Genomic DNA, 25,378 nt, shown 5'->3' with positions numbered 1-25,378 from the left:
TGATCTGAAATAGTCCCCATTGTCCCAATACACATTGATAAAAGTGGCTAATCTCAGTAGCCACTATACAGCCACTAATGCAAAATCAGTCCCCTCTATTGTAGGTGCTAATGGGGCATTACACACCAATAATTTTACAGTGTCATACCTTTAACCAATGCATAATTACATCTAAATCAGTGCCAAAGCAACTGTCAATGGTGTGTATTGCTGGTTTTGAAATGCCACTGATATCAGTGGCAAAATTATTAAGCTAGATTAAAAAAACTAAGGTGCCAACTGGCACCTCTACACTCACCTGTATTTTTACATGAATTAAACTACCTAAACTAAAAATTTACAGATAAACCATCAAAATTTAAACTTCTCAAGACTCTTCCACCCCAAGGCTGCAACTCTTACTTTGATACAGCAAACCTTCTACGAATAAGCTGTAAGATAAAACCAGGGGTTATAGACAACTGATATATTAATGCTCATAATATACTTGTCGACCTTATTTAATGGTGAAGAGAGCAAGCATACAAATCAGTTTTTACGTTTGAAGGTGACAACAAGAAACCACATCAGAAACTTGACACATGAATTTTTGAAAGGCAATGCTAAACAACAGGACAATAAAAAAGTAAGAAGCTAGCTTTAATGCCAAAGACCAAGTTGATAGGATGATTCTATGAAAGTAGCCAACTGGCCAAACTCTGCCACCATAAAGACATGGTCAAGGAAAACACAAGGTCAGTTTCACAAAAACAGAAGATAATTGAATATTCATGCAAAATTCTCAGTTGTAATGGGAAACAATGTCAAACAAACAAAGCTTGTAAAATGTAAATGGGAAAGTAAGCAACTGTGCAATTAATTTTATTTACTAGGTGCTCAAAGCTATTAAAGGATGGTCATGCCACTCACTACCAGGCAGAAGAATAAACAGTCTGGAACCAGCTCATTTTTTGAACCTATGTAACCAATAAAATTTGAAACAGGAAATAAAAGTCATGGTGAAGAGAGTAAAAATTTAACACATGAAAAAGAATACAACAGAGTCACTAGTCATCAATCGGCAGTGACTGACTAAGATGCTTCACTAGTTAAGGTCATACATGTTTACTTCACTAGATATCAAAGAACAGCTAAACTAAGCAACTCATTGAGCTTTGGAGATTACCGGCAATTGGAAGAGGTGCTCAAAAGCTTCTTGCTTATGGCTTCTCCACTAAAAACATTACTTCTTGTACTCTAGAACTTAACTACATTCCAGCAAGTCTTTCAATCTGCAACATAAATTGGCATCCGAATGAAATATACTTATTAGCTCATATACTAAAATTTTAAGCTTCATGGTAAAATCGAGACATTATGAACTTCCATGAATTCTGAAAAATTACACAAGAAAAGCTAACCATGATTCAAACAATCAAGCCTAGTAGCAATTGAATAAAAAGAGATTACCTGGCTGAAAAGAATATCATAGGTGGCAATGTAAACCAACTCATCTGGCTTCTGCAAAACGACAAGCCAAATTTTCAATGTTTTACCACATTTTAAAAATAAACATTGAATTGTTTGTGAATATGAACAACACAGTACCCTCCACTTGCTATTCAGAATGTTGACAGCCTTCAATACCTGTTCGATTAACATAAGATCTGAAAACAGATAAGACCTTAATTATAAACCAAGAAAAACATACCCAAAAATGCCCATACATATAAAATCCCAACTCTAGATTGAAGATCCAGTAAGTTCAAACCCAGAAATACCCATACCAAAACCTTTTTTGAACCAAGAACTTCATGCCTAATCATATCAAGCTTTAGCTCATCTAAATTACCTCGAACCCAGCACTTAAAACATCTTAATAACATCCTAAAAGATTTTAATTTAACAAGAGAGGAAATTAAAGAACATTTTAATAACACAAATATACAGATCCAGCGCAAGTAAAAGACCAACATCCAAAGAAAAATTTCAAGGAACTTTAGAGCTAATATGTTCAATAGCCAACAAAGTGTCAAAATTTCTACTTGTTTTGCAAATTCAAAAAAACGAAACTTCAACTAGATAAATCACACTACCCACAAAATTAGAAATGGGTGACTCACCTTCTCTGCCCTTCAAGAAATCACTTCAAACACAACACAAATTTCTTCTGCAAAAAACAACCACAAAGTTAAGCCTCCAAAAGCTTTTACTTTTCTTCAATAACAAAGAATATAACCCAAACCCTTTTACTTGCATATGGTTTCATGCTTCTTCTCGCATGTTTTGAACTTTAGGGTTTTCAGAGGGTAAAATCTCGATTTTGAATTTAAAAGGAGACTGATGACGACCTCTTCCTTGGCCATCGATCTGGACGGTGAGCTTGACCCTTCCAGTCCTCGGCGATCTCGAAGAGAAGAAAGAGAGGGCGAGAGAGCATAGAAGTCGGCCGGTGAGCCAATAGAGAAGAGAGATGTCTCTCTCGACTGAGACTGAGAGGGAGCTAGAGAGAGGGTTGAGATTTTGGCAGATCTAGATCTAGATCTGCTCGACTCTACTCACCTTTTGCACAATTTAAATAACACATTAATCGCAGCCCACTTTACCGTCTTTCGAAGTTGGGATACAGTCACTATTGTCCATAAACTAGTGATATTTTATTACGTACTGTTCATAATGCCCACTCATTTGCCACCCATAGAGTAACTATTATCTTTGAATATCACGTTCTGTTCATGATCCCCACTGATGATCAGTGACAGAAAAAAAAAATCCACCGATTTTTCAAATCAGTGTGAGACTATTCACTGTTGCCACCGATAGATGTTTGGTGGCTGATCAAGGGGTGCTATTGGGGAAATTTCTAGTAGTGTCGCTTTAAATGGGAAACATCAAAAATATAACGTCTACATGTGCTTTTGTGTCACAACATAAAAGTTGGTGGGGTGTTTCACTAGGATTTTTGCTACGCAAGAGTGACAACAATAAGAGTAATATCTAACATAAAAAAATGAAAGAACTTGTACAAAAACATATTAAAAGACAATTTTTTAACTTTTTGAGAATTGATTTGAATTGGATGTTTAAATCAATTTATAGTTTCAAATCCTAAATAATTCCTTTTTGTTTATTTTCAGACAAATCAAGCCCAATCCAGCTTCATTACGTAATAGCTACTACAGTTGTTGTGTATGCATCTCAAGACAACTTTGAAAGGGATAAGGTTTGGGGAGGTCCAAATTCAATCAACAAAACTATAAATTGGAGCTCTCCCCCACCAGACATTGTGAAAATAAATTTTGATGGTTCAGGTACTAGCAACTCTGCTGCAAGTGGCTTTCTCATCCGAGATTCCAACAACAAAGTACTTATTGCTAGGGCAAAATTAATTAGTGTAACCACTGTTCCTGTTGTATAAGCTATTGTCCTAGTTGATAGTCTTAATACTGCCTAATAGAAACGCTACAGACGTATTCAAGCTGAAGGTGACTCAAAATTTACAATTGATGCTGTCATAGGCACAAAGAATTATGAAGGGCATTTGTGACATTCAACAGCTCACAAGGCATTTTGAGTGCATCTCTTTTAACAATATTTTTAGAGAAGTAAATTTTGCAGTCGATTCTTTAACAAATATAGGTCATTCTCTCGATAGTGACCAATTTTGGTCCAATGTCATTCATGTCCATACTTTTAAAGCCATTTTATTCTAGGCAGAAATATCACTTTGGTCATTGAACTATGGCTTGCTCGACACTTTGGTCATCCAACTTTTAAAAACTTCATTTTGGTCATCGAACTATATCATCACATATCACTTTGGTCATTATGTTTGTTTTCTCTGTTAACTCTAAGAGTATTTTGGAGATTTAAAGGTTTACTCGCGATTTTTATAACTTAATCCAACTTTTCCAGCCTAAACATAAAACTTCATCCAATTTTACTAACTTTTCCCTCCTTTTATAATTCCTTAATTTATTAAATCAATATTTTTCTTCCTTTTATATTCCATCACTTTGAATCATTCTCTGACTCGATTATTTTTCTTTGTTGCATGCTTTGATTATTGATGATGAATGCATGAATAAAAGGAGGAAAAAGTTGGCAAAATTGGATGAAGTTTTATGTTTAGGCGGGGAAAATTGGATTAAGTTATAAAAATAGCGGTTAAAACATTTCATCTCCAAAATATCCCTGGAGTTAACAGAGAAAGCAAAGAAAACTGACGGAATGACCAAAGTGATATACGGTGATATAGTTAATTTGATGACCAAAATGAAGTTTTTAAAAGTTGGATGACCAAAGTGTCGAGCGAGCCATAGTTCGATAACCAAAGTGATATTTCTCCCTTATTCTAAGTTGTAAACTCAGGTTGGCTAAGAGGCTTCCTAATGAATTAATTTTTGTATAAAAAAAAAACAATACAACTATACTTTCTAGTCGCTTTCTGGGTAACTTTTTTTTCTTTTACCGCACAAGAAAAAAATCGAAGTTACGTGTGAGATACTATTGTGGAAGTGACACTTAAACAAATCCAAGTTGAGCCTCCTGGCTTATAGGATAAGCATGAGAGGCTATAATCGACAAATCACCCACCACTCTAGTTGTACTTGTGCAATTGCGTGTGTGATCCTAAGTGAGTCTTTGAGACACCTCCAAAACCGTGGCCTAGTTGGCGCCCACAGTCCCACTCTCAATACCGAAAACCAGAAACCGGTCGACGGTTTTCACAAAACCGACTATATTTATACGACTTCCCGAAAACCAGGAGCTCTTTCTAGCCCTCTCTTCTGGTCTATATTATATTCTTTATCTAAAAAACTACAAGCTCCCACCGCTGGGGCCCACAGTCATATGTGGCGATTCGACCGCACCCTGACACCTAAACGTGCTCGCCACGCGCTACACTCTTCCTTCCCCACATTTTGTCCCCACTTGCATGCCTACTTCTCCCGTTTTCTCCCACCTGTCCCACTTTCTGCCTCCATTCGATTGAAATCCCAATCTTACCCTCACCGTCCAGTCCCATTCGGATGGCAGATTTGTAATTTTATGAGACAGTGGTTTTTCATTTACGAGAAAACCCCGTTTCGTAGGGATACCCATCGCATCATGGGGTGTACGGCCCAATCCCAATGGAACGACAGAGTGAATCCCCATAATTGGGGAGTGAGAGTCACGCGCTGGGAGCGAGATTTGCGAAGAGAATTATCACCTGGATTAAATGAATTAAAATAAATTATACTTGCGAATGAAAAAGTGGGTTGAAGGCCAACCCTGCTTGAATGTGGAAACCAGTCTTGTTTGGGAGTTTAGATAAAGATAAAACAACCCTGCGTCCAGTGGGCAGTACCTGAGGAAACCCAGCGGCCCCCATTCCTCTCTCTCTCTCTCTCTTAAGTCTTAACCTTCACACTTAAATACCCACAACACCTTCTTCCTCCTCTTTCATAAAAACCACAACCCCATTTCTCTCCTCCCTCAACACATATCTCTCAAACCCATCTCTTAATCTCTCAACTGTCAACGAAGAAGAAGAAAAGCGAAAATGCGGATGAGCTGTAATGGATGCCGAATACTACGCAAGGGGTGCAGTGAGAATTGTAGCATCAGACCCTGTTTGCAGTGGATAAAGAGCCCCGAATCCCAAGCCAACGCCACCGTTTTCCTCGCCAAGTTTTACGGCCGCGCCGGGCTCATGAACCTCATCAACGCCGGACCCGAACACCTCCGACCTGGTTAGTTCACTTTTTCCAAAGCATTTTGATTTCGAAGTTTAATTTTGTTGTTGGCAAACGGCTAACGAGACCTTTTCTGTTAACAGCGATTTTCCGGTCACTGCTCTACGAGGCATGCGGGAGGATTGTGAACCCGATTTACGGGTCGGTCGGGTTGTTGTGGTCCGGGTCATGGCAGCTATGCCAAGCCGCCGTGGAGAACGTGCTGAAGGGCCAGCCGATCACGCCGATCACCTCTGAGGCCGCGGCCAGCGGGCATGGCCCACCTCTCAAGGCGTACGACATTCGACACGTGTCCAAGGACGAGAACTCCGCCGCGTCCAATGACCCCCAGAAGGCAAAGACGCGCTACCGGTTCAAGAGGTCCGTCGGGAAGCCCAAGCAGCCCAACAAGACCGGGTCGGGATCCGGAGTTGAGGACGCGGCGGCTCGCTTTGAAGCCAAGCCGAACTGGACCAGCGACGAGTTCAACCGGTCGACGAGTCACGAGTCGTCGCTGAGTCACCAGTCCGAGGCTGCCAACGTGGACGGCGACAGCAAGGAAACCGAGAGCATGGTTTCCTCGGAGACGGCCGAGGCTTCGCTGTTGTTCCGAGCCGAGCCGGAGTCATCGGCTCACAAGCGAACCGCGCCGGTTCAGGAAAACGAGTTAGGTCTGGAGCTGACTCTCGGATTCGAATCGTCATCACGTGCTCCCCACGTGGTTCCGGTCAAGAAGAGAAGGGTAGACGCCTCAGGATTCTGCGGTGGGTCGTCGTCGGGCGACGGCGCGTGTAAAATGGAGCTGGGCCTTGCTTGAGGAAATTAACTGAAAAAAGAAGAAAGAAAAAGAAAAAAAAAAGGTTCCAGTTTTGACGGCTGATATCGGCTCTTTGTTCAAATTAAAGAGATCCTGACCCTTTCTTTTGCGTAGTACTACTTTTTTGAGTTGTATTAGTCCCTAGTTTTGCGTCTTTTTACTTTTTTTTTTTTTAACCCTTTGTGAAAGCAAGCGATGTACAAATGTGGGTTTTTGCGTTTGCACATACAGCAGGAAATGGTAAATGAAAAGAGGGGGACAAAAAATCTTGGTTGGATCTACCTTTAATGCTTGCAGTAAAAGTTAAAAGATATGTTTAATGTTTTTACAGTGCAAGTACAAGTACTAGTTGTTGTAGTACAGTAGAGTACAAAGGTGGTGTGGGCTTTGAATGAAGCCTCTTTGCTTTTTGTCAGAATGAGAGAGTAACGCCATTTTCCAATGGACTCATACATTCCGCATGCTAAGGCTTTTGTCTTGTTTTTGGTGCCAAACTCATTGGATAGAAGGGTAAGGGTTGGCAAGTACTTGCAGAACCTTTTCCTTTCAGAATTTTTCAATTTTTGAATTTTAGTTTCTTGGTGGTGTAACTAAGAGTATGTGCACCCGTAGTCAAGAAATATCAAGGTTAAAAAGTCAAAGTGTCGATCAGTCAAGTAATTGGTCGATCAGTCAAGTAATTGTTCACTGCCACTGGATATGGGTTTTCATCCGTTTTTTTTTCTTGACAAGTCAATACTGTTTATTTTTCACTGTTCATCAATTCTTAACTGTTTATTTATACTATTCATTGAGTGTTTTACTGTTTATCGAATTATTATTTTTAATTACTGTAATAATTATGCAATTTACTATTTTTCTAATATTTTCGGTGGACAAACTATGAGCCACCTACAGTGATCGACAATTTATATTGAAATAAGTGAAGCCACCTGTGAACTCCGGAAAAATTTATTGAGATAAGGTGAGATCGTTTGGAATAATTTGACGATCTTGGTAATTATTAGGGTCTTTGGAAATAAGTATTGGGATTTTTCACAAGGTGGAATCTCCAAAGTTTGTTCGGAGTCTATAATAAAGTACGCGACATTATGAGTCTGTGAGAATTTTCGGGGAATTTTTCCGACACCGGAACTATTTATTTTGAATTTCAGAAGTTTAGGAATTATGGAAATTCATTTTAAATAAAAAGAAATGCTCTGGCATGATCTGGACTGTTAAAAAGTCCACCGCTTGATCAGCACCGTTCGTCTGAAATGAAACTCAGGCTATAAATAGCCCTTAGATCGAATCACCGTCCCAGATCATTCCAAAGACGATCAGAGCTCTTGACCCGTTTATGCTCCTCGACGACCCGAAGCCACGACCCGGACAAAACTCCTCCGTCCTACCACCTCTTCGCGGCAAACCACAGGCAACAGCTTCGTCTCGCTGTCGCCTACGTCCATGCGTTCTCGGATTGTACATGCATCGAGGGTGAACAAAGAATCGATGACGAGAAGCTACAGGTTTTCCGACGAAGTTCCTGCAATCTTCTGCGATCTTCGGGACTGCATGAGGTACAAAAGTTGATTCTCTCGACGTGCTTTACGTCTTGCTAAGTTTAGTTTTTGAATTCGATCGATTATTGACTGATTGGGTTTGTAGATTAGCTTCATCAGTGCGTCTGTTTCTCTTCTCTCTCCGCAGACGTCACCCACGTTTAGGTGTGGGCCGAGCTGGCACAGTCCTTGCCCGGGTCAAGGAAAATGTCATCCTCTTGCATTTTTTCTTGACTTTGGCCAAGAAAGTTTATCCTTTGCCCGGTCAAGCTTGTGTTGGTGGAAGAGAGATTTTGGGGTCGGCCGGTCACCACCTCACCAAATCCATGCTTTGCCCGGTCAAAGAGGAACCGGTGGACTTGCTCTAAGGGATGTTGTATAGTGCTTTGGTATCGAAATTTTAAAGTATCGAAATTTCAAAAGAGAGGATTCGTTGGATTAGCTCATTTTGCGGTAGTTAATGTTAAGATTTTTAGAATTTTTTTTTTATAAGTAAGCGGTGTAGATGAACCACGGCTGATATTTATACATTTTTTTTTGTAACAATAAAAATATACTTGATGTTATCTAGTCATTTTTTTTGAAAGGATCTAGCCATTTATTTTGTTAGTACAAGTGTACGTCGGTGCACTAAATACTCTGTTAAAGGAAAAACATATTGTGTGCCTTCGTCAAAGCAACTGACGGAGAGGGAATCAAGGAATCAGTGATTACAATCAATCAGCGCAATTACGGATCAATCAGCATTTAATATCATTAATGTAATCGATATTTCCGTTGTAATTCTATCCCTATATAAAGGGACTATGAAATGAAATGAGTAGACCAATTCCATCTCAATTTCACTTTAACACATTATCAGCACGCTCAGAGCAAATAGCCAAGAAAATAAACCTAATTTTCTAATTTCTTTTAGTAAAAAAAAAAAAAACACAAAACTCTTGAAGAAAACTTCTTCTTCTTTTCTGCAACTGTAAAAAAAAAAAAAAAAAAAAAAATCCTCGTCCTCACCTCACTGGCCTTAGTCCATGATCTCTGACCCTTGCAGATCGACATCGTGCCTGCGCAGCCCACCTAGCGTCAACCGCCTGCATCACCGAGCCTGCACTCACCCTCCAGCCTCGATTCTGTCGCTGCTCCCCATACCCACGCTGCTGCACCTAGCCTCTGATCTCAGCGGCCCCGATCGCCATCTCTGACAGAGAGGACCAAGACCACCGGCGTCACCCTTGAGACTCACCGATCACGAGCATCAGACCCGATCTTGACTCTGCAGCACGACCCAACTTCTCGGACCGGATTCCTCTTCGGATTCCGACGTCACTGCACTCGTCTGCACCAGCAACCCGGCTGCAGAAGACAGACTCAATTGGACGACCCGTTGCTGCCCTCGACCCGTTTCAGGTCCATCTCCAATTGGGCTGTTGACCTAAATTTGAAAGGAATTTTTTTTTTTTTTTTTTAAAAGGGCCCTGAGCCCAAACAGAAAAAAAAGGGGGGGGGTTGACTCGGCCCAGCAAGAAAAAAAAAGAAGGTGTTATCCGGCCCAAAGTAACGACCCGGCCCAGAATTAAAAAAAAAGAAAGAAAGAGAAACCGGCCTTGCGGCCCAGAGAAAAAAAAAAAAAAAAAAAAAAGAGAAAAAAAGAGAGGCCCTGCGGCCTAGACAAGAAAAAAGTGTCTGTAGGCCAGAGAGAAAAAAAGAAAAAAAGCAAAAGATGTTAAAGTAAAATGACAATTGGAATTGATCTGCTCATTTCATTTCATAGTCCCTTTATATAGGGATATAATTACAACGGCAATATCGATTACATTAATGATACTGAATACTGATTGATTCCGTAATTGTGCTGATCGATGGTAATCACTGATTTCTTGATTCCCTCTCCGTCAGTTGCTTTGACGAAGGCACACAATATGTTTTTCCTTTAACACTCCCCCTTGTGCCGACTCAAAGATGAAATGGTGCATGAGTTGTTGTCTCACTAAAAACCTTGCCAAGTAACAATAAAAACCCTGTGGGACAAAAATAAAACTTGGTCGAAGGAAAAGAGCACAACGCACCTTCTACATTTGAGAATGACATGTGTGTATTAGACTCCCCCTGACGTCTATACCTTCTCCTGATCTTTACATTAATCAAGTGAGCTAGGAAAGTCTTCGCATTCCTATGCTTTTCACATGTTTCTCAAATATGGCCTTAGCTAGTGATTTGGTGAACAAATTTGTCACATTCTCCTCAGACCTTACTTGATTCACTTGAATCTTGAGGAGGGTCTGTTATTGCTGATTGTAGGGAAACTTTGGCGATATGTGTTTTGTATTATCCCCTTGATATATCTTAGCTTCATCTGTTCAATGCAAGCTGCATTATCTTCATAAATGCAAGTAGGCACTTTAGTGGTATAACTCAAACCACTAGTCCCTCGAATATGTGTAATGATGGCTCTTAACCATATACACTCACGAACCATCTCAAGTAGAGCAATGATCTCTGAGTGGTTCGAGGAGGTAGCCACAAGAGTTTGCTTGGTTGATCTCCAAAATATCGCCGTGTTCCCAATGGTGAAGTGAATACATAACCATTTTAGGAACGACCTTTATGTGGGTCAGAGAGGTACCCAATATCAGCAAAACCAACCAAAACGTCATTTGGTGTTTCAGTGTAGTGAGTGACGCTTTCGCCATCAACATTTCCTTTAGGGATTGCAGTTCTATATGCGGTCCCTCTTGTCTCTCTGTAGGGAAAGAACAGTCCTAAGTCAATGGTTTATTTTAGGTATCGGAAAATGTTCTTGATACCATTCCAGTGACGCTGTGTTGGCACTAAGCTAAATCTAGCTAACAAGTTCGCTGAGAATGCAATGTCTGGTCGAGTACATTAGGCTAGGTACAATAACGCGCCTATTGCACTTAGATAGGGAATTTCAGCTCCCAACACCTCTTCGTCATCTTCCTTTGGACGAAATGGATCTTTCCTTGCATCAAAGCTTGGACCGATCATGGGAGTGTTAGCAGGATGCGCTTTGTACATGTTATATATCCTGACTTTTGGACATACGTAGACTGGTGGATTAGTATTCCACAAACTCGGTGTTCTAGTTCAAGGCCTAGATAGAATTGAGTTTTCCGAAGATCCTTCATCTCAAATTCGGATTTCAAGTAGCTCGCGGTTTCTCTTATTTCATCAAGAGTACCTATTATGTTCATATCATCGACATATACAGCTACAATTGTAAATCCGGAACTTGTTTTCTTTATGAATACGCAGGGGCATACTTCATCGTTCTTATATCCATTTCCAATCAAGTAGTCACTTAGACATGTATACCACATCCGCCTGGATTGTTTCAATCAGTAAAGTGAGCGTTTCAACTTAATTGCAAACGCACTCTGTGGTTTAGAGTCACTTGACTTGGGTAATGCAAGGCCATCAGGCACTTTTCATATATATCTCTGAATCTAGATCCCCATAGAGATATGCAGTAACCACATCCATCAGCTGCATTTGCAGTCCTTCGGGAATTACTAAGCTAACTAAGTAGCGGAACGTTATAACGTCCATTACGGGAGATTATGTCTCCTTGTAGTCAATTCCAGGGCATTATGAGAAACCTTGCGCCACAAGGCGAGCCTTGTACCTCATGACTTCATTCTTCTCATTACGCTTTCTAATAAAGACTCATTTATGTCCTACAGGCTTTACACTTGGTGGGGTTAGCACTACCTGACCAAATACCTGTCTCTTTGTCAGAGAATCTAATTCTACCTGGATTGATTCTTTCCATTTAGGCCAATCTGCTCTTTGTTGACATTTTTCAACAGAGCGTGGTTCGATATCATCGTGCTCTATGATTCCTTGAGCAACAGTATATATCATCAATGTGTATGGAAGATCTTTCTATCAACTCATACGCACTCTCATAATCCTTTGAGATTTCTTTGTTCTCTGGAATCATTTCAAACATCGGAGCGTCCTCCAGTATTGATTCATGGACATAACTATAATCAGAGACAATCTCATGAGAGGGATTCTATACATTGATGATTGGTTTGTGCCTTACTCACCCTCTTCTTTCTTGGGTGAGTGTCAATCGAACCAAGTGACCTCCCCCTCTTCCTTGGGGAGCCACGGCCTCAACCACACCTCCATTAAGTGCGGTTGCAGTGCCTCTATCTGCGGCACCGTGCCCCTTGTTGTGGACTTCTAACCTTGCAGGCACATTTGCAGCTGATATACGTGATCTCGTCACTTTTACGATATCAGTAAACGCATCAGGCATCGAATCTGCTACATTCTGAAGATCGATTATTCTTTTCACTTCACTTTCACTTTGTGAAGTGCGGGGATCAAAATGAGACAGAGTGGGGACAAACCACGAAAATTCTTGTCGTTCCTTTGGAAAATCCTTTTTCCTATCTCCCCCTAACGACGGGAAGACTGTCTCATCAAAGTGACAGTCCGCAAATTTAGCGGTAATTAGATCGCCTGTCAAGGTTTCCAAATAGCGGATAATTGTTGGGGATTCGTATCCAACATAAATACTTAATCGTCTCTGAGGACCCATTGTAGTGCGCTGTGGGGGCGCAATAGGCATATATACTGCTCAACCAAATATGCGTAAGTGTGAAATGTCAGGCTCATATCCAGTTACCAACTGGTACGCAGAAAATGGTTGGCTAGTTGTGCGTCTGAAACAAATAAGTAAAGCTGCGTGCAATATTGCATAACCCCATGCAGATATAGGCTGGTTGGTGCACATAACCAATGCCCTAGCCACCATCTGTAGCCTTTTGATGGTGGCTTCTGCGAGACCATTTTGTGTATGCACATGGGGTACAGGATGCTCTACATCGATCCAAATAGATATGCAATAATCATCAAATGCTTTTGATGTAAACTCTCCAGCATTATCTAGCCTTATAGACTTGATAGGGTGATCAGGGTGGTGAACCCTTAAACGTATAATCTGTGCTAGGAGTATTGCAGCATTTCTTGTGGACAATAAAACGACATGTGACCAGATTGTCTAAGCATCCACCAGAACCATAAAGTACTTGAATGGTCCGCATTCTGGATCGATAGGTCCACAGACATCTCTTTGTATCCTTTGTAAGAATGGAAAGTTTTATTTTGTATCTTTAGCATAGGAAGGTCTCGATCCTGTTTTTGCTAAAGAGCAGGCTTTGCAAAACTAGTGATGTGCCTTTGAAATAGTCAATGAGGCATGATGGGAGGGAGGTAGTGCTTCTGGTACTTCAGAAGGCAATGACTGCATTTGAGCAATACTAGAACCGACACCTTGCAGTGTTGCGGATTTTTCTCCCATTTTTCACTTGAAAGAAGGGATGTCCGTGTGAGTTCTTTAAAAATACGGATCATCATGTCACGACCTCGGTGCCATAGGCGGTCATGCAAAAGCTTGTATGAGTCAGTGTCCCACATTTCATTGTTGGTGACAGTATAAGATTCAATGATCCAAATCGTAGTGAGGTACAGTCCACTAGATTGACTCATAAGTTTCTCTAAAATGCGTTTCCTCCCACATTCATTAGAGTTAATATCAAGGTATTCAATTCCATTCTCACTGTGTGTTTCTACTGGATAACCGTTGGCACAAATAGTTTTGAAACTTAACAAGGTTCGATTAGCTCTTGGTGCATATAGAGCGTCTGTGACTTGAAATGTTGTGCCATTAGGCAGCAAAAATTTAGCAGTTCCTCGCCCTTTTATTACTTGTGATGATCCAATCATCGTAGTCACAAAGGAATTATAGGCTATTGATTCAATGAATAATTGCCTATTTCTTAATATTGTGTGGGTAGTCCCACTATCAATTAAGCACTCAAGTTCTCCTCCATTCATTCCTACAAATAAATGGGAGGTATTTAGAAAATATAACTCATATTCTTTAGAGTATTTCTATTTGCGTAGAATGGTATTCTTTTCATTCTAATAATTTTTCTCTAGACGTATTACTTTACATCTTTATAGTGCTATTTCGAACCATGTAAATATATGTAGTAAATAAATTTTAATAAATTCAGTGCTTCAGAATAAAATTCAAAATTTATTAATAAGCCAACGATAATCAAATCAAGGTCTTGTTCAGAAATCTTATTCATCAATCCAAGATTGAAAATAAACTTTAAGACCAAACAATAGTCTAATTAAAAGTGAGGCATTATGCCTTCACAACTGTCTTTGGAAAATAAAAACAGATCAGTCAAGCTTGAGAGCATCCATTGACTTAGCAAGTTCCTCTTTGCCATTGAAGTCTGCAATTGTAAGGTTGACGTCTAGGTCATGACCTCCTTCTTCCATATAGTGATCAAGGCTCTTGTTCTTTAGACTCTCTATACCTCTTGTAATTGGCAGCTACTCTGTTGTTTGCTTGGCAGTTCTTGTAACAATGCCCAATGAATCCACACCTATAGCATGGTTCATTGTCAACTCTTTCCTTTTGCATCTTGTTTCCACGATCCCCATGTCCCTTTCCACGTGGTGCATTGTTGCCACGTGGGTAGGGATCAGCACGTCTAAACCCCCTTGCAGTAGAGTTATTTGCACCTTTTATTTTTCCATAATTAGCCTCGGGAATTTTCTTTGTCCCATTGGGCCTGACATTGTTATTCAAGAGAATCTCATTTTGTCTCTTAGCCACTTGCAGTAGGCTTAGCAACTTATTGAAGGTTGTGATTCTTTTGTTGTCATACTCCAACTGATACTGGTTCGCTAGTATAAAAGCTGAAGTAGGAAAGGTGGTAAGAGTCTTGTAGATCATATCATCTTCTGTGATTTCCCTTCCACAGAAATTGAGACGTGCCTTTAAGCGCAACATGTCCTTGTTGAAGTCATTGTCCTTTTTATAGTCAAGCAAGCGGATTCCATTCCACTGAACAGCCAGTCCTGGGAGCAAAGTATCGTGAATGTTCCCAAAACGTCCTTTAAGGGCATCCCACAGTGCTTTGGGTGTCTTCAGCTGAAGGTAATCCTAGCGTAGGCTAGGATCAATATGTCGCCTTAGAAACATTAAGGCATCTGCTTTCACCTTATTAGATAGTTCATCATCTTTGGGGTCAGTAATGGTGGCAGTGTAGTCTTTTGCCACAAAGGCAGTTTCCATATCGGAAACCCAATGATGGTACTCAAGTCCTTCTGAGTCCAAAATGTCAAACTCAGGTCGAGTTGGATCAGCCATCTACATAAAACAAGAGGGAAGATATAAATTATGCAGTCATAAAGACATCCACGTGAATTATTTTCCAAAAATATGAATTAGATTTCAATACCAAGATTCGTAATGGTAACATTTTTTCGATGCTATGTGACAATACTTTATCACAGTAAGTGTGTATTTATAATGCGCATGAACTTTCATTATCATGGCAAAACGCAATTCTTTTTGTATAGCATTCTAAACAAGTAATAATCATAGCACGTAATAAATAATAAAAACATAGCATATATTAAAATAAATTACATGGCATGCTCAAATTTCACAAATGTATACCAAAATATATGTTACATATAATAATAACAATAATATATCATGCGTAAAATAAAATATAAATAATAGCATAATATAAAGCATGCGTAGGCATAATTTATATAAGCGTAAAATAAAATAAAACATGCTCAAAATTTCATGATAAAAAAACATAAGCAATAAAACATAAAGCATGCTTAAACATAATTATAAATTATATAAAATATAAATAATAAGGCATGCTTAAAATGATCAAAATTATCTAACTAAACATGCTTAATAACCAGATATAATAAAGCATGAATAATGAAGTATAGAGACAGACTATAGTACCCCCCAGTATGGGATACCTTTTTATTTTTATTTTTTAAAAATATATAACAAGTTAATATGATGGTAACCTGATGAATAGGTCATCAGGTTACCCATTTAAATTTTGACACATGGCAATTTAAAAAAATTAAAATTACATTTTTAAGCACACATTTGTCATCAATTTGTAATATTATACATATACTTGTAAATATTGTCCTAAATTGAGTAATTACTAAAAGGTTTACCCCAATTACAAAATGGAGAACTATATTACGTGAATGAAAACACATGCTCTATTTAGTATGAATATGAAGATTTACCACTCGTACAACACATTTGTTGTCAATTTTGTAAAATGGTTCATAAACTGGTAGATGTTGTCTTAGAACTTGTAATTACTACAAACAGAACATTTTTTACAACATTTTTCATCATTTGTCCTTATATTAGTAATAATCGTTGTTAGTTATGTAATTATTTTTTCAATGAGGAACATTACACAAGTTATCACCCAATTACACAATCGAGAACTCTACTACGTGGATGAGGACACATGCTCTATTTAGTATGAAATATCAAGATTTACCACCCGGACAACACATTTGTATTCAATTTTGCAAAATGGTTCATAAACCTGTAAATGTGGTCGTAGACCTTGTAATTACCACAAACAGAACAATTTTTACTATATTTTTTATCATCTGTCCTTATATTCATAATAATCGTTGTCAGTGATGTAATTATTTTCTTTATGGGGAACATTACACAAGTTACTACCCAATTACACAATCAAGAACTATATTACATGAATGAGGACACATGTTCTATTTAGTATGAAATACGAAGATTTACCACCCGGACAACATATTCGTATTCAATTTTGTAAAATGGTTCATAAACCTGTAAATGTGGTCGTAGACCTTGTAATTACCACAAAGATGACATTTTTTACAACATTTTTCATCATTTGTCCTTGTATATCGTAATAAGCAGGTCATATAGATATTTATTTTCTCAATGACGAACATTATACAAGGTACCACCCAATTACACAATCAAGATCTCTATTATGTGAGTTAGAACACATGCTCTATTCAGTCTAAACAACATATTCATCTTCAATTTTGTAAAGTGGTTCATAAACCAGTAAATTTGGTCCTAGACTTTGTAATTACCACAAAGAGGACCTTTTTTACAATATTTTTCATCATTGTAATTACCACAAAGAGGACCTTTTTTTACAATATTTCTCTTATCTCATTTTCAGCTCCTCTCGGCCTCTCTCGCTCTCTCAGAGTCTCTCCCTCTCTCTCATAGTCTTATCCACACACTCTCGGTCGCTTCACCAAAGATTGGGTAAGGTCCGAAACTTAGGCCTATCTAGTTCAATGTCTGATTGAAATTTGGGTTTCTGGGTTGCATTTTTCTGGGTTTCATAGTTTGGGGTTTCAAGTTCATATCAGTTTGCATCTGGGTTTTCATAAGAACCATTTTTGTGACATGGGCTCATCTCAATGATTCAAACTTCACCGATTTTCATGAAGATTTGTTTTTGATTTAGAATTAGAGTTTTGATTTGGGTTTTAGGGTTGACAATTCTGATTTCCTTGTTTCGGGTTTGATTTGGGTAGTTGCCCTTCCGGCTCTGGATTCCCAAGACTCTAAGCACGCTAGCTGGTGCTGTTCTCGGATCGTCGTCTCCGGTGACGCAATTGAAGAGGAAGCGGTCGGCGAAGCTTTGCATTCCGATTGTATCGACGGGATTTAGGGCTGCTCCGGGGACGCCGTCTATGGCGGCGTGGAGAGAGGTGGTGGAAGATTGAGAAGGTTGCTTCTCTGTATATTGTAAGAAAGGCGGGGGGGGGGGGGGGGGGGAGGGGGAGAGAGGATCTGTATTCAACCACTTTCATCTGGGTTGCTTCTTGCTTGTTACTGGTTAGCTTCAGTTTCTCTTAGAAAAGTATTATTTGTTTTGTTCTTTCGTTTTCTGTGTGTTAATGTGAAGATTATGACCTCCTATGCACACTGCAATTGTTTGTAGGGTGGTTGGTTAGTTGAGTACTAGTTATTTATTGGGTAATACGCACTCTAAGCTAGTTGCTGTTTAGTTGTGTAAATATTGAAAATGTATTGAAAGGATTGTTTGTTTGTTTTGTTTGGGAATAGCGAGTGGAATAACTTCATGTAACAGCGTAGTGAGAACTGAATACATCAATCTGCAAAAGTATCACCATGTCTTACATACATCATTACATTGTTACCTTATCTAAGTCTTTTAGATGAATTTCTGGTTGGGATTATGATGTTACGTATAAATAAAATGTATGATGAAGTAAAATTCTTTGGTTATTTTTTGTAGACAGAGTTTTGAAATTGGTTTAGCCAATGATTTTCTGATTGTTTGACTTGTCTCCCTTCTGCTCCTTGCAACCAACTTATTCAAGTGTATATCTAACTTGAGTGCTATTGCAGAGCCATTCAAGATTAATGGTGTTCCTTTGAGACGTGTGAATCAGTCCTATGTGATTGGCCTTCTACCAAGGTCGATATTTCTGGGGTTAATGTGGAAAAATTTGATGACAAGTATTTTGGAAAGGCCGTGGAAAAGAAGAAGAAGAAGGGGGAGGGAGAGTTTTTTGAGGCAGAGAAAGAGGTTAGCCTTATCAACTCGTCATTTATAATTTCCTGATGAAGTTTCATATTCTCCTGTATTTAAATTGAAAAACTTAGGTGTCATCATTGCCTTTTTTTGGTTATGTAAATAGGCTTTTTTTAAGATACATGTATATCCTGTGTTGAGATTCTAATAGTAAATCCGTTTGTACAGATGTTCTGTAACTGTTAGGTTACAATTATAAAGAGTCCTTGTGCTATTGACACTTAATTTCTGTAATTGGTTTCCAACGCCAGTTTCATTTGGTTTTCATTTTTGTAAAGACATGATACACCCATCTGTTTTGCTACAGATTTTGTTCAAGTTTGCTATTGGAAAGTCATAAATAACCTACCAGCTTATTTCAACAAATTGCAGGACAAGAAAGTGTTCCCACAAGAGAGGAAAGATGATCAGAAGAGTGTGGATGCTTCGTTGATAAAGTCCATTGACGCTGTCCCAGACTTGAAGACATACTTAGCTGCAAGATTCTCTCTGATGTCTGGCATGTCTTTTAGACAGTCAGCTCTTTTCTTACTTAGGATACTTGTTCCCATTCTTGTTTGTTTCTCTACTATGATTGTATGTTCTGTTCACATTGAGATATGAGATTTTGTACTGATCGACATTGACTTGCAAGGGATGTTATGATTTTCATTTTGAAAAAAAGAAAGAAAAAAAAACTCATATTAGGATGAAACATTTTAGATGAAGTTGTGAGGAGGAATGACAAAATGAAACTTAGAGTTGATTGTGAAAAGAAACAAACATTTGACAATCTCATAAAGATTTTGTTAAAACAAATTGTTCATGTTTTGATTTATTTTCGAGAGCTTTTATTCTTTGCACCACGAGGGCGACCACGACCCCTTGCTTGTAGTGTTGAGGTTTTTCTCTGCACGACTTGTGAACAGCTCTTGCCATGATGTTGATCAACACTATTTCCAGTAGCTTCGTCAATTTCTTCTATTGTCTTGATCTTGTTCTTGGCACCATCATTTTTGTTTTCATTATCTAAAGCCTCATTAATTTTCACCCATGCTTGGTTCTTTGGGTGCTTCAACATCCAAAGGGCAAGTTGCACACAACGATTTACGGAATCTAACTGCATTTAGTAAACAACAAAGTTATACAATAGGGGAAAAAAACATCATATATTGCAATTAAAGTTGAATCATCTTACCTCATCTTTCAATGGATTATCATAGTTTATTATGTATCTGAGCATGAAAATGCCACAATCGAAGTTGTTTTGTTGAATGTGAATGTCATCTACATTGAAAACTGTGAATGAACATAACGACCATCCTTTCTTGAAACAGCTTTGGATTTTAGTGTCAAATATTGTGTCCAATGCCAAAAGCTGTATTTCAAACAACAAGAAGCTAAGTGTAATGTGCAATACAGTTTCCATATAATCAAGAGAATGATTTCACTCTTTAAAATTTATTACGACATAATAAACAAGATCATTTCGAGCCATAGTGCGTGCAGGGTTCGGATAAGTGTCCCATATCTCTACATCCGTTCTCGCTAATTTAATCACAATGAAGAACCAGTGGTTTGGGGTAGTATCTGGATCCAGGATAGGGATAAATATCTACAAATGATGAAGTGTTAATATATTGAGCAATTATTTTAGGAATGCTATGTACAAGTAACTACATCTTATCTACCAAGAAGCCACACAAATCATGGCGTACTCTAGTGCACGACAATTGCAACAAGGTGCCAAATCCCATTCCCTTTGCCGCAGTAATTTGATCTTCTGAAAATCTGGAAACAAGATCTTGAAACTTTTTCGGACTACACCATGTGGCCATGAATTTTGAGTCTGCTAAAGAATCACTATTGACCTTAGGAATTGCATTGGAATCATTCGAGTTTGGAACAAAATATTCGGCCTTCTGATTAGGGTTCAATGTATGCCATTGAAAAGCAACCTCTTTTCTGAACTGCAATTTATTCCACAGAAATCAGTCAACCTCAAACGCTATAGGGAAAACATTAAACATCTAAGAAATTGGATATTATATATCTCACCTTATTATCTATCTTTGCCTTTTTCTCATCAGCTTGAATTTTCCTAAACAAAAACATGTTACTCAGAATTGCAAATATGAAGTTACAGAACACATAATATTATAATAGAGGCGAAACAAAACCAATAATTATTCCTGAACCTATGCAGTAAATCGAAATAAGCCAACAATACGAATACATATGTAAATCACAAGGATTCTGAAGCTAAACACTTCCATAGAAATAAATATCAATGAAAATAGGAAGTGATCGATATGAGTTATAATCTAAATAGGAAGTGATTGATATGACTTATAATCTAAATAGGAAGTGATACTTACAGGTATCGGTTGAACGCATATCGGCCAACCGTCACCTTCTTGTTTTTGGCCGCTTCACCAGAATTGATTGCTTTGTCGTCTTTTATTTTCTTCGGCCCCATAATCTAAATACCGAATGGGAGTAGCCAATTACATATATGGGAGGAGAGAACGGCGTGATAGGTCAAGAATCATTCTGAGAAGAAGTTTTATTCTTTCTGAAAGAATGGCGTGATAAGTTTGAGAACGGCAATATCATTCTTAGAAGAGGTTTAATTCTAAAGTTTGTGTAAGGAAACATATATCTCGAATAATAAAGTTTGGGTAAGGAAACTAGTAATGGTTTACCGAATTATAAAGTTTTTTTTTTTTTTACATAATTTGACAAAATGGACCTAAACCCCAAACCCTAAGCCCTAAACCCCAAACCCTAAACCCTAAACCCTATACCCCAAACCCTAAACCCTAAATAATTTTCAGTGCTAGGAACATAAATCTTGGCAAGGAGGTGTCGATGAACATATATATACTGCTAGGATTGAATATCTCATCTATGAGCATAAATCTTGTGAAAGAGGTGTAGAGAAACATATATCTTGTCTAGGAGGGTATCTCTCTTCTATGAGCAGAAATGTTGTCAAGGAGGTGTATTGAAACATTTGTCTCAACTAGGATCAAATATCTCATCTAGGTCAATTGGTTTCTAGGAGGGTATCTTTCTTCTATGAGCAGAAATCTCGTCAAGGAGGTCTATTGAAACATATATGTCGTCTAGGAGGGTACAAAGATTCTATGAGCATAAATCTCGTCAAGGAGGTCTATTGAACCATATATGTCGTTTAGGAGGGTATCTCTCTTCTATGAGCATAAATATCGTCAAGGAGGTCTATTGAAACATATATGTCGTCTAGGAGGGTATCTCTCTTCTATGAGCATAAATCTCGTCAAGGAAGTCTATTGAACCATATATGTCGTCTAGGAGGGTATCTCTCTTCTATGAGCATAAATCTCGTCAAGGAGGTCTATTGAACCATATATGTCGTCTAGGAGGGTATCTCTCTTCTATGAGCATAAATCTCGTCAAGGAGGTGTATTGAAACACATATGTCGTCTAGGAGGGTACAAAGATTCTATGAGCATAAATCTCGTCAAGGAGGTCTATTGAACCCTATATGTCGTCTAGGAGGGTATCTCTCTTCTATGAGCATAAATCTCGTCAAGGAGGTCTATTGAACCATTTATGTCGTCTAAATCTCGTCAAGGAGGTCTATTGAAACATATATGTCGTCTAGGAGGGTATCTCTCTTCTATGAGCATAAATCTCTGCAAGGAGGTGTAGAGAAACATATATTTTATTGATAACTTACAACTAATAATTATGCATGGTTGCATGACTTCATAGTAACTAGTAATCAGGGCTGTCTCTAATTATGTAATTAAATTAAGATTATAAATATAGAAATAACACCCTATTAATACCCAAATGTATTGTTGAGCAATTGGTTTGGATGCCTAGTTTTCACTTTATGGGTCTGAGGATCGAGCTCTAGCAACGTCAATGCTTTTTGTTCATTAAACTTGTCAATAGATTCATGCTTTTGTGTCTTCATATTACTGCAAAGTTATTGAAGTTGCCATTAAATTTGGTCCCAAGGTATATATGGAAAACCATAAATAGATTCATCATCATTCAAACCAACAAAATATAGGTCAAGTGAGGGGAAAAAAGAAAAATAATAACAACAATGACAATTGCTCCTATGATAGAATTTACAACGTGCCTCAATCTTCAATATCACTGAGCCGTCGAAGTTTGGGTTTATTTTTTGCCACAACTCTAACTCTGCCACGTACCCTATTCTTCTATGGGCATGTAGTTTTATTGTGTCCATAGCTTCTGCATAAACGACATTTTGGCTTTGTTTTTGGTTCATTGCTTCCTTGCATGCCCTTGCTCCTTACCTTGATAGGATATCTTACAATGTTATTACATGGATCTGGACTATCACCTACATCTTTTTGTTGCTTCAAAACATCTCCAAGTATCGGCTCCAATCTGCTGAGTTCTTTCTTCAAAATGTCGGTACCCTCCTTTGTCTGTGAAGCAAGATATGATACCCTGCTACTTAAATAACTTAAATCTCCATGCCTGCAATGCATTAACACAAGAATTAACCCAAAAAAAAAAAGTTTCTGTACAAAAAGAGATCTTTCTTTACATTAACTTATTATATGAAATAAAATAAAAAAATATCACTGATATTAACAAGGATGTTTATGTACCTGGCCAATCGTACAGCTTCACTAGGCATATTTTCCTTGGGAATTGTGGAGTGAACTTCAGATTTTGCTTGCTTTGTCCACCGCTTTAATACTAAGGACAAAGGTATCTCCCTCATGCGCTCATGCTTCATTACATTAAATAAATGAGAACATGGGATGCCTTCACATTCATAAAGTTTGCAAGAGCATACTACTCGAGGATCACTTTCCCGATGGTAATAAGTAGTTGTGCACTCTTTCTCTTCATCATTGTTATAACTAGACGTAATGTACACACGACATGAATTCAGATGCATAATCCTTGAAGTTATCAGTCCTCCAACCCGATCGATCTCCACACATATTAGTTGAAACACATTATCCGTATAAATGGTAGAGGCATGCTTCTCTAACTGTCTGAGTTGGGTAGAAAGTACATGAGCGGAGTTATTTGATCGAAAATCTTCTTCAGCTACTTTATTTCTAAGTCGTTCCAATGCTTTATCAAGCTGCGGAATGAGTTCAATCAATTTCACTCCACTGAAGCTGAGACTATCCTTCACATACCTATTCATGCCTTCACATCGCTGCGTGCTACGCATGCGAGCAAAAAAATGTCCACTCACAAATGCTTCAGCCCATTTCTCTCATTTATCATACATCATCTTCACCCAATTTCTATTATGAAGACCATATTTTTCCACCATAGCTCTCCATCGTTGCTCAAAACCACAAGGAGTTGTTTCATCAAACATGCAACGTCTGAACTCTGCAACTATTTCAGGGTTGCGTAAGTTTTTCTGATCATTTTTAGAAATATGCCATGTACATAAACGATGTGGACAACCTGGAACCACTAGTTCATTAGCCTTTCTCATTGCTTCATCACCGTCGGTCAAAATGCCCAGAGGTTTTTTGCCCTCCATAGACTCTAAGAACATCTGCAAAACACATGTGTATGTCTCAACTGTTTCATCTACCAATAATGCAAAACCAAAAATTGTAGTCAATAGATGGTTGTTTGATCCCACAAACAATACCAAGGGCTTCCCATAGTGATTAGTCTTGTAGGTGCTATCAAATACCAAAACATCCCCAAAACAACAACAATTTAGCAATGAAGTTGAGTCTCTCCAAAATAAGTTGGCCAACCTGTTACTCTCATCTGTGCTGTACTTGCAAAATAATTTCTTATCTTCAACTGCTTTTCCTTCAAGATAGGCAAGTGTAGCTTTTGCATCCCCTTCAAGTACAATTTCACGTTGACTCGAGTCCAATTTATTGTACAAGTCTTTCATTTTGAAACCAACATTCGCAAACCCTCCAGATATGTCAGCCATGTATTGATATGCATGACAAGTCTTAATAGATAGTCTCCGCATAGATGTGGCTAAAGCTAAATGAGAATTTGGGACAGACCGATGTGACCTAAGAAAATGAGACTCCTGTGGCTGTGCAAGATCATATGAATGATCTGTTTTGAAATCAACTACGACATACGAGTTCTTCTCCTTGAAGTACCTTACCTTGAACAAACATGGGCAGTGACACCTTGTCAATTTCTTTGGCATACGGACATTATTATTGTTGTCCATATATTTCTCTAGTCTTTCACCCTCTACAGAACAAACCCATTTGCGGATAGTGACTCTCCCAGTCCTTGCACTTGTTCTCTTGTCATCCTTTCTAACATCAAAACTCATTGCTTTCGCATAAGCATAGTAAAAAGTCTCTGCTGCCTCAACAGTTACAAACTTCACGCCTATAATGTCTTCTGGAGCCAACTTATCATATCTAATACCATTATATTCCAACTTATTGATGCCACTTTCAGACTCTTGCAAATTAGTGTCTGAAATCTCAGGTTGAGGTTCATCTAATGCATCCTGACTTGACATCTGAAACATATAACATGAAAATGAATATAACCACTACCAAATTGAAATTCATAACAAAACAAAATATCAGCAAATTAAATCAAAATCTCAAATGAATAAATAAAACACCAAAATCAATGCAAAAAAAAACAAATCCAAGTAAAAATAAAGCACAAACAGAGATGAATCTCACTTTTCTCCAAAACTCTGTTCTAAAAGAAACAAAAGGAACCAACGCTTCTGTCAAGCAATTAGATCAAGCTTCTAAAGAATTTTATGGGACTTAAATTAGTTATTGAATATGATTCGACTTAAATTAGTTATTGAATATGATTCCATGAGAGAATTTTTATTTCTATTAAAAATTTTGAGCTCTCATTAGT

At 38.3% G+C, this 25,378-nt stretch overlaps 2 protein-coding genes and 2 long non-coding RNA genes across 5 annotated transcripts; 2 read left to right on the top strand and 2 right to left on the bottom strand.

Annotated features, from left to right (window-relative positions):
- Positions 1 to 2,602, bottom strand: LOC112184707. The gene is made up of 6 exons (XR_002930085.2): positions 2,331 to 2,602; positions 2,103 to 2,149; positions 1,588 to 1,646; positions 1,450 to 1,500; positions 1,166 to 1,271; positions 1 to 431 (listed from the first exon to the last, which is right to left on the bottom strand). It is a non-coding gene; the product is annotated as an uncharacterized LOC112184707 (long non-coding RNA).
- A 2,734-nt stretch (positions 2,603 to 5,336) lies between these two features.
- LOC112189548 (LOB domain-containing protein 41) lies at positions 5,337 to 6,827 on the top strand. The gene is made up of 2 exons (XM_024328895.2): positions 5,337 to 5,717; positions 5,804 to 6,827. Exons 1-2 carry the CDS (start codon positions 5,528 to 5,530, stop codon positions 6,514 to 6,516), a joined length of 903 nt encoding a protein of 300 aa, XP_024184663.1. The 5' UTR covers positions 5,337 to 5,527; the 3' UTR covers positions 6,517 to 6,827.
- A 10,902-nt stretch (positions 6,828 to 17,729) lies between these two features.
- On the top strand, positions 17,730 to 19,153 carry LOC112190312. Its single transcript, XR_002932346.2, has 3 exons — positions 17,730 to 17,796; positions 18,334 to 18,514; positions 18,893 to 19,153. It is a non-coding gene; the product is annotated as an uncharacterized LOC112190312 (long non-coding RNA).
- Positions 19,154 to 22,515: 3,362 nt separating this feature from the next.
- On the bottom strand, positions 22,516 to 24,728 carry LOC121051981 (protein FAR1-RELATED SEQUENCE 7-like). Of its 2 annotated transcripts, none has more exons than XR_005807684.1 (2): positions 24,645 to 24,728; positions 22,516 to 23,005 (listed from the first exon to the last, which is right to left on the bottom strand). XR_005807684.1 is itself a non-coding variant. In XM_040515750.1 (2 exons), the coding sequence occupies exons 1-2, from the start codon at positions 23,718 to 23,720 to the stop codon at positions 22,979 to 22,981; spliced, it is 594 nt and encodes a 197-aa protein (XP_040371684.1). In that variant the 5' UTR covers positions 23,721 to 23,784; the 3' UTR covers positions 22,516 to 22,978. The 2 variants fall into 2 exon arrangements, 1 of the variants encoding a protein (XP_040371684.1); XM_040515750.1 differs by lacking the exon at positions 24,645 to 24,728 and adding an exon at positions 23,154 to 23,784.
- Between the last annotated feature and the right edge of the window lie 650 nt (positions 24,729 to 25,378).

The sequence above is a fragment of the Rosa chinensis genome, chromosome 2 (genome assembly GCF_002994745.2).
Source record: "Rosa chinensis cultivar Old Blush chromosome 2, RchiOBHm-V2, whole genome shotgun sequence".
Taxonomy (NCBI): Eukaryota; Viridiplantae; Streptophyta; class Magnoliopsida; order Rosales; family Rosaceae; genus Rosa; species Rosa chinensis.
Note: the sequence above shows the minus strand (reverse complement) of the source record. Positions and strands in the feature narration are given on the sequence as shown.

Bases quoted from the DNA above. Each gene is read 5' to 3' on its own strand.
- LOC112189548 (XM_024328895.2), top strand. From the start codon at position 5,528: ATGCGGATGAGCTGTAATGGATGCCGAATACTACGCAAGGGGTGCAGT. The intron at 5,718-5,803 runs GTTAGTTCACTT...TTCTGTTAACAG, and splicing joins ACCCGAACACCTCCGACCTG to CGATTTTCCGGTCACTGCTC.
- LOC121051981 (XM_040515750.1), bottom strand. From the start codon at position 23,720: ATGCGTAGCACGCAGCGATGTGAAGGCATGAATAGGTATGTGAAGGAT. The intron at 23,006-23,153 runs GTACGATTGGCC...AATGCATTGCAG, and splicing joins AAAATATGCCTAGTGAAGCT to GCATGGAGATTTAAGTTATT.